A 9702-nucleotide genomic window follows, 5' to 3' on the forward strand; every position below is an offset into this window, starting at 1 on the left:
TATTTGGGTTCGGTTCATTCATACGAGTTATATCTATGCTAATGTTACATATTTATGTATGTATTTATATAGAAGGAAGTCTAACTGACTTTGTTTTAGATATTTTTTCGGTTGTTTTTTTATTTTTTTTTTGTTACGCACAAGTACAAATAAGTAATTGTATGCATTAAACAATAATGTATCAAGAAAATATTAATAAAATAAAGTATACATACATACATACAAAACAAAAAATTACGTTAAAACGCATAAACAAAACAAATAATCTTTAATCAGCCACCCACAAAAACAATACAAAACGCTTGCGCAAACGGCAGTACATTACTTTTTGCTACGCTACACTCTAGTGGGGCTTCATACGTCAAAATATGCTTACATAGTTTTTTTTTTGGCAAATAATTACAAAATTATAGTTATTCTATTAAACTGCAAAAGGTCTCGAAAATCTCGCAACTTTTAATGAAGTTGTTAATATGTTCTGGTATGAATAAATTTTACAACCAACATCCCACCTTTCCTAAATGTATTTCTTTGAAATAAAATATGTATTAACAAATCCTTTACGACGAATTCGGTAAAAAAACCCAGTCGGCAAAATTAGAAAATAAGGGGTCCTACAGGAGCCTTTATTTCGGATCTTTTGAAGCGATAGGCCTTCCGCGTTCGATTCTTTATCCCTTTTAATTTCGTATGGAATGGCCAGAGTTTCCAGGCGTTCTAATTCCGCTTCCCTTAGAAGGGAAAAATTGATATGAAATAATATACTGAAACAGTTTGACTTTAACGTTGCAGTACAGAAATGGGCGCCTACTGCGACTTTTCTTTTATTTGACTTTGGTAGCATTGGAAACAAAGCTTCACGTATGCCTTTCTGTTAAGATATACTTATTTGACTTTCGTTGCCATGGAAACCTACCTTCGAATGGCAGCGCTTTCGGAAGATCTTATAACAAAGCTGCCAAAGAGAACAATTCCGTCCTGAAGGCGTTCGTTAGAAATGCTCCTTATTTTGCCGACTGGGTACATAGTATATCTTACCAAAGTATAGGCATTAAAAAATAAAACTTATAAATTCATCGCGTGATCGCCTAAGAGACATTTTCTCGGCTGACTGGTGAATGAGGGCAAGTTAGATACGACGAAGTAGATCAGAGGCTTTTACGAAGCTGTAAATTTTTAGAGATGTTATCATATGTACAATTCATTAGAATTAGAATTCAAGTAGCTTTTAGAGTTTATCTACCTTTCAAACACATAAATTTTAAAAGTATCTTGAAAATCAAAAATATAAAAGAATAGGTTCGGTTAGAAAGGCGTGTATGAAGCTAATCTGTCAAACCTGTTACTGTCCCGGATGCAAATGAGTAGCTCCGATAGTTTCATTTCCATTATAGCTGCCAAGAGTGCTTGAGTCGCCTTGTCTGGTGAAATGGTACATCGATTCTGATAACTTCACTTCTGCAGAGTACCGGCAGCTAAACTTTATCGTTGAGGCATTGGTGCAATAGCATAGTGTCTTTGGTAACACCAGAAATAATTTGTACTGCGAATGGGTTGAACGTCAAAAGTTCCGCAGTCTAGTCTAGTTAACCTCGAACATAAACGCATTGAGACTTTACAACCGTCCCGGTTGCTTCATATTTAATTTGTTATGGTGGTGGTCTGCTCATCAAGTTTCCTCGATGGACAACAAATCCGTGTTTATAGCGGGGTTATGCGTCTCGTCGATGTACATTTCCGAACTGTGTCTTGCCAATCGATGCAATTGATTTGGCAACGAATTGGGAATTATTAATCTGTGGCGACCACAAAAAAATACATTCTATATCTAATAGCAAGAAAGTGATAGTTTTGTTAAATTTTAGGCGCTTGCATGCAAATACGAGTAAACTAAAGCTTTATTTCTTTTGCATTGGCGATGATATGAACATCCACCATTAATGAAAAACGTCCTGAATGTAAAATTTGAAATTTTATAGAAAAAGCAAACAATTTTTTAAAATAACACCGTATATACTTTCATTGCTCTAATTAGGATGTACATTTAAGAACAAATTAAAAAAATAAAAACATTTATAACCGTTATCAGCAGCCGGATTCCAACAATTGCTATTGCCAATTTTGACCGCCAAATATCTCCAAAAGTATAGCAGGCGTGCCTAACAACACGCAGCATCTAGTTACATGCCGCTAACACAGCCAGAATTGGCTGATTACACATTGCAGCTATTACTTTTCCATGCAGTATATTTTAAGACCTTACTGCTTTTCATTTAGAGAATTTTAGTGATGAAAATTTAGCGTAACGATAGTCAGAATACCACTGCTGGCCCAATTACAAAAAAAAAAACAATTTCGCCAAAAATTAACATTCAAATTCATAAAAATTAAAGAAAACTTTAAATCAGTCAAGCACTTGCTTGTGGAGTTCTGCCAGCGCTGTGCATGCCTGCTTTAAATGATCTATAAATCGGAAATTTGTACTAAAATGTCCCTTTATAAAACTCTTTAGGGGCCGTTTACTCAAGTAGCTTTTACAATTTCTTTGCCCTTTAAACACAAATTTTGTTCTAAAAAATATGTTTGAAGGACAGATAGATTTTAAAAGCTACTTGAGAAAACGTGCCAAAATCAATTTTATTTTTGCATGAATAAGGCCATATGTTTTCGAAAGCTAAAATAAAAACAAAAAATTACATTTTTGTTTTTGAAATTATAAGTTGCCAAAAAAAAGGCTTAGTTTACAATAAAAAAATTTTTTTAATTAAAAAAGTTTATTTTATTTAACTGCTCTATAGACCATTCTTAAGCTGCCTTTACACGGGTCGATTTCCGTTGACTATAAAATCGACTAACCAAAGCATTGGTCGACCAATCGACAGAAGTCGCATGGTGCAAATACATTTGTTTATCAAATTAATTTAATTAAATTGCTTCAATTTATGTTTGATTAATTTATTAAAGAAACCAAGAGAAAATTTCAAAATGCCAAACCGACACACATTTCAGGGTTGCTTTGGTTTGGCGTCGACTGAAAGAACTTGAACGCAAGTCTACTTAGGCTCAGATCAGACGGTTTTTGTCGACCCGTGTAAAGGTAGCTTTAACAAGTTCTAATGCTGGATTTCTACTGGCCAATGTTTTGACAAATTTACGAAGTTATGCACTTCAAAAAGTAATTTTAAACGTCTTATGATATTCCTGAAATGCCAAACATTTCTTCGTGATTTCTGTCATTGCAGCGCTTAATTTTTAGTAAAGTTTGCGAGACTGAAAAACTCGGCACTGGTTTTGGGGTGTAATGCCAATCCTTTTGTGAGACATGTTCTTTAACGATTTTTCACCAACAAATTTATTTCTTTATATATTATTTTATATTTTATATTTCTTTATTTTTTAATCAGAAGCGACATTTATTTTTCGAATGCTAATGTTTTGCCACCATTTTCATTGGAAAACCGGAAAAGGCCATTGCTATCAATAAAAATAACGCACAACTTTATTTTAATATAGGAAGCAATTGGCATTGAAAAATAAAGGGTTAAAATATGTTAATTAAAAATGTAAGTTATTCAATTTGTAAATCATTAATTTACTTTATTGACAATTATGTTTATTTACATATTTTTAGTTACAATCAAAATTATTTCAAGCGCCTAAAATTTACTAAAACTATCAAAAACTTAAGGTTCTCAACCAAAAAGTAAATATTTGTTATTGATTTTGTGACCGCATTTGTTAGTGGCTTGTCACATCTTAAATTAAATGCATCCAAGGCATCATTCGGAATACGAAGAGCTCAAACTAGACTCTTATAAAAGTGATATACTTTTCTTGCCATAGAAAATACTTGAAAATATTTGCTAAAATCCAATATTTACAAAGAAAATAATGTAACAAAAGAGGTTTTCACCTTCAAAAACCATTTTTTAAGAAAAAGGCAAATAGTTTTAAACTTTCCTGGCGCTGTTTCCTAGCTGTGTTAAGATACTCCCTTTAAATTGCAGTAAAATTTGCTCTTCCCCTACAGTTCGCTTACATACATTTTCTACAGCTTCCCTCCCTCTCATACTGTTTCATTCTTTACACTTCAGTAGAACGCCCACTTTCATCGGAACGCGACGATTTTCGCTCGCGCCCGCTGCCCGGCATGCGTCCTGTTATTGAGCTCTGCATAACTGCATGTGCTTGTTGCTGCTGCTGCTGTTGTTGTTGTTGTTGTATGTGCTGCAAATGTTGTTGTTGCTGTTGCGCTGCTAATTGTTGCTGCATAAGTATTGCGTGCGGTTGACTGACAAAACCTGCTGCCGCGTGAGCATACGAGCCGACAGCATTGGGATAAACGATAGCAGCGCTTACATTACCCCCCATTGCCACGGCGGCGCCAGCGGGTAGATTGAAACGCATTTTAGCTGCTGCTGCATTGGCGGCTGCTGCAATAACGGCGGCGTTCTCGCGTGAAGCGCTGCTTGTGGTGGTCGATTGAAAGGAAATAGACATGCCGCTATCCAGGGAACCGACGCTGCCACGACGCTGTGGCTTCTCGTTGCCAACTGAGGAGGGGAAATTAATTTGATTAGTTCATTAAATGATTTAAAGTGGAAAGGTGAAAACTTACATTGCTCATGCATATCGAGTAGACTGTTGCTGAGCGCGCTACGTTTCAGCTGCTGCGCGGCATCGTTTGCATTCGGTGCTAGCTCGCCAGCTGGTGTGGACTGATATGCTCCCACTTCTACGTCAGCTACGCCACTATCACGGTTCTCAGAACTCCCGGCTGTACGATTGCGCGCCGATTTCTGCCGCTCTAGCTCGGCTTCGATGCGCAACGCCTCCATCTCGTCCATTTCGCTAATGGACTCCTTTAAATCTTCGGCGAATTTGCAACGATCGTGTTCGTTACGCGCATTAAAAGTGATCAGTATTTTGCCGTCGACTTTTTGTGAGAGTTGTATACAAAATGGATAGTTGGGCACATCGAGCAGCGTAACTACCATGCCGCATAGTGGGAAACTGTTGCGGAAAGTATAGGTCACGGAGGACTTTTTCTTGCTGAATATTTTGGTAATCACCAGCAGATCGTTGAAGAGGAAAACTTCACGTTGATGTACGCCAGGGCGTTCCTTCTTATTTACGTCGGGTATTTCATAAAGGCGGCAATAGCAGACCAAGCGTCGATGTGGCAACGCCAAGTTGGGTTTCTTACCCACAATAGTGGCCTGCACTTTCATTACTTGTGTGACATGGTCACTGCCTGGCTTAAATTCGTTAGCCTTCACGCGCTCGTAAATGCCAGCGAGCATGTCCTTCTCAATATCATGGCAGTCATCAATGCCGCGTAAATTCTTTATGAAGTCCTCCACGCGCATACGGCGCTCCGGTTTCAAATTGGGTGTATGCAAGTCGGTGTTTAGCATAATGATGGCAAAGGCCAGCACGAAGATCTGTAAAGTGTAAAATGTTAATATTAAATACAAATTTGAATTTTGAATACTCTCCACTTACCGTATCGGAGGACCTCAGTCGGCCGACTATATCCTGGTTACACTGGCAGAAGCGTTGTGAGAACACCTCCATTAGCCGTTCAATTTTCTGCGCCTCGCCTGGCATGCGGAAGTAAGCTTGGAATTTGCGTAGCGCTACATCGACTTGCATGCCAGATAGGTCCAACTCCAATGCGAAACAGTTCAACACCGCCATGTTAAATTGATTCTGCAAGTTTCCTAAATACTCCCCAATCATTTGCCGCGACAAGCCCTTGCGCGAGATGAGAAAGCGCGCTACGCCCTGAGGTGTGTTCTCAAGGAAGCCTCGCCGTATCAAATATGTGATGCCCTTCTCCGGCTTCTTGTTGAACAAATTCAAACCGACGCGATACTGTCGCTTGCGTATCGTTTCTGAAACCTTGTAGTTCTGCAAAGGCGCCGCCGCATTCAAGTGATGATCCTGCTGTTGATCGTGCTGTTCGTACTGCGCTGCAGTCGTATGCGAAGACACAGCATGATCATCCGCTGTATTGGCTGCGCCAACCACTCCCACAACGCCTGAGGCGCCACCTACACCACCTGTTACAATGCCAGCGGTTGAGTGTGCGAGGCTAAATGTGACCGTCGGGGCTGACGAGTCACCGCTGTGCACGAACTGTTGTGAGCTCGACAGCGCCGTGTTACGCTTCCACGTTTGCGGCGAATTCGAACGATCCGAACCAATATCACTGTTAACTGCAATTCGATCGGCTGATGTAACGCTCGAATCACTACCCGAACTTTGCACAGACGTGAGACTGCCATTCTCGGCGCTCTTACAAAGCCCATTCGAACGCAACAACGAGGGTGGTGGCGGCGGAGTTTGGCGCATCATTAGCATGTGTTGGTGTTGTTGCTGGGCGGCCAAATGCTGCGCATGCTGCTGTGCTGCTATGGAGGAGGTGCGCTTCGGTACCTCGGGGGGCACCTTCTTGCGCTCGGCTGAGGTGCTGCCAGGGGCGCCTTTTGGTCGCATGTAAATTTGAGCCGCCGAATAGTAGGGGGTATGGGGCGACGTGCCACTGGCTACGCTGGCAACACTCGCCCACGAGGTATTCAACGAGCTTCCGTCCAAATGTGAATTGTTCGCCGAGCTGCCGTAACTGGCGTCGTGTGGTGGCACATGATAGTAATGGGTGGCCAGATGTTGGCTGCCATAGAAATGTGGCTCTGTGGCGTGTAGTAGATTTACATGTGGATGCGTAGAGCCAGATGAACCTAGCGTGCCGGAAGATGTCGAAGAGGCAGAAGAGCCACCGCCGCCGCCGCCAATGGGAACCGAAGAGGCACCTAAAAGAGGTGAGAAAAGAGAAGTCAGAAGGTTTGTTTGGAAAGAAATGTATTAACAAAAAAAGAGGAGGCAAATTAAATCGAGGCCAATAAGATAAAATGGAATAAAACAATAAAACCAAATTAAATGACAGGGGAAACTCTGGCTAGAGATTCAAAAAAAAAAAAATGATTTCCTTTTTGTTCATTTGTAATTCAAATTACTGAAAATCGGACTTTAGGCTAAAGATGTAAGAAACTACAGTGAAATCTCGATATAACGAAGTTCAAATGGCGCACCAAATGCTTCGTTACATATATCCGTATAGTTTAGTTACATGTATTTATAGAATATCAAAACTTCGATACAAGGAAAACTACAAAATTTTTGAAAAAATTCGTCATAAATAAAGTTAAGCATTTTTTTTTTTAACGGGACTCTAACCGTGAACATAATCAGATTTTGTTATGTAGAGGCTTTTGAGTTGACACTTCGTTATAAACAGGCTTTTGCTAACGGGATCTTAACTGTCAATACATTCCGAAGGATGGAGCACTTATGTATGGAAAATATCTCAACAACGAGGTTTTCTCAAGGGACTCGCAAAAAGTTGGTTATATTGAGTTATTCGTTATATCGAGATTTCACTGTAATCTGAATAATGAATAATAAAAAAATAAATTAAGATCAATAAAAAAATATATATATAAAAAAAGAAATAAATTCCAATCAACAAAAGTAGATCCCATTTCTATTGAATTACAACTTCGCGCAAATCGATTTACGAAGCCGAAGTTCCGACAAAACGGTTATTAAAAAAAAGAAAACAAAAATTTTATTGCAAACCTCAAAGTTTTCAAATTTTCTCCAAAGTTTCACAACTTTTACTTCGAGAGCGAACAACTCACCTGATTGACTGCGCGGTATAGGGCTGCCATCCTGCTGGCGGCGCTCGCGCATCGATAGCGAACGCGTGGGTGGTGTGCGCGCTGACATGGCATTTGACGAAACAATAGGCACAGCTGGAACGCCTACGCTGCCCGGTGGCCCAGCCAAGATGGTAACACGCGGCTGTTGTTGGTTGACGGCATACGGTGAAGTAGAGCCCTGTATTTGTGTCTGCTGCTGCTGCTGCTGTTGTTGCTGCTGTTGCTGTATCATATCCAGCTGAGATTCAGTTGCACTTCCATATGCCGAGGACAATGATGAATTGGAGGCAGGACCATCTTCGGTCCCACCACCACCACCACCGCCAGACACTATTAATACACGACGACTTAGACGCTTCTCAGCTTTGGCCATTGCGGTAATTGAGGCGAATTTTTTCACCATCATATAGTGGCGAAAGGCGCGTTGTATCGTTACGGCAGCATTACGTGCTCGCACGCCACCGTACTTACGCTCCAATAGTTCAATTTGTTTCTCCAACAAATCTTGTGAGAGCTCGTATCTGTAAGGCCAAAGTAGAAGAAAAGAGAATAGAGGAAATATTATTTAGTTACAATAGTACGAATACTTGTATGTCAGTATGTATGTACAACAACAAGTGCGACATGGAAACATAGAAATGCCTGAAGTGGCATTGCATAATATGCAATTGTGTAAATATTTTTAGTTTCTAATTCTTTTCAAATATGCAAATACACCTACTTACAAGCATATGCATACATGTAGCGCATGTATTGATAAATATGTAAATTTGAAAAAGCGCTCAGAAAATTAAAAATCGTTTGCAAATAACTACAAATATTGGCCAATACCACGTAGCACTTTATTTCAATGGCTGATATGTACGTATGAAGCTTGTTGACCAATTGTTAGATGCCGCCTTTGTTAACCAACACAGCACTGCAGTATGTATCGAACGAACACTTTTTTTTTGCTGAAACTGACAAGCCAACAATAGGGCTCTAGAAACTTTTGGTACTGAGTACAAGTTAAAAATTAAAATTTGCAATTTAACTTTTGTACGCGTCACAAAACGTATGCTGACGTACACCGACAGAGCGATAATGGCAGCAAAAACAAAATGGGAACAAAAAATGTGCAAATGCCTTGCAGGAAAAAAATAAAGTAGTGAAACCTATTGCTGGTTGAGGGACTTGCACAAAAAATATTTAATCGAATCCTTAATAATGCTCCTTAAAAATTTAGCGTGCTTTTTCAGAAAGTCTTTTTTAGATGTTGCTCGAACCCTCGAATCGAACAGTATTATAGTTTTGGTTGGAGATAGAGCACTTCGCGCTTAAGACCTATTGTAGACCCGAAACGGAGGTTTAGTGTGCCTATTAACCCAGTACCGGATAGAAATTTTTCCGATGTGATTTCCCTGAGCTTCTTTTTTTGTTTGGCCAAGCTAGAGAGTGTCCTTTTCCTATGCCGCAGAAAGGCTCTGAGCCAATAAATGCGTCACAGAATTCAGATAAATCACGATTAGTCAGACTAGTAGGGCGATTCAGGCAACTGCCTTTTAACTCACCACAGCCTTCCTAATTAAAAGATCTGCAGACGAGGCTATTTGGTTTGTCTTTTAGCAATAAGTTTTCTAAAATGTCAATTAAATAAACAAATCGTTTTCAAAACGATAAAAAAATAAAAATTAAAAGAAAAAAATAAATAAAATAAGTTTCTAAAAATTAAATTAATTCTTTTGAAAACAATAAAATCTAAAAATTAAAAGAATATTAAATTAAAAAAGAAAAATTTTTTCAAATTCTTGTTGCTTGTCCACATTAAGTTTTTCACTTAAAACGGCCACAAGCTCATAAAAATTGTTGAATATAATTGTTATAAGGCCATAAAATAACAAAAAAACAAAAAAAAAATTTAAATCAATAGAAAATAAATAAAATGCGTTTCTAAAATTTAAACGAAATGAAAAAATATATATTTTTCTTTTTTAAATAA

General features: G+C 38.8%; 1 protein-coding gene across 1 annotated transcript; it reads right to left on the reverse strand.

Annotated features, from left to right (window-relative positions):
• Window positions 1-3615: 3615 nt before the first annotated feature.
• LOC118754945 lies at window positions 3616-8250 on the reverse strand (the record flags this gene model as incomplete). The annotated part of the gene is made up of 4 exons (XM_036489810.1): window positions 3616-4553; window positions 4619-5444; window positions 5506-6815; window positions 7704-8250. Coding segments are annotated over 4 exons (3153 nt in total), but the record flags the coding sequence as incomplete, so codon positions are not given.
• Window positions 8251-9702: the final 1452 nt, after the last annotated feature.

This window comes from Rhagoletis pomonella, unplaced genomic scaffold (assembly GCF_013731165.1).
Source record: "Rhagoletis pomonella isolate Grant_MI unplaced genomic scaffold, Rhpom_1.0 Rhpom_scaffold_04957, whole genome shotgun sequence".
In the NCBI taxonomy this organism is placed as follows: Eukaryota; Metazoa; Arthropoda; class Insecta; order Diptera; family Tephritidae; genus Rhagoletis; species Rhagoletis pomonella.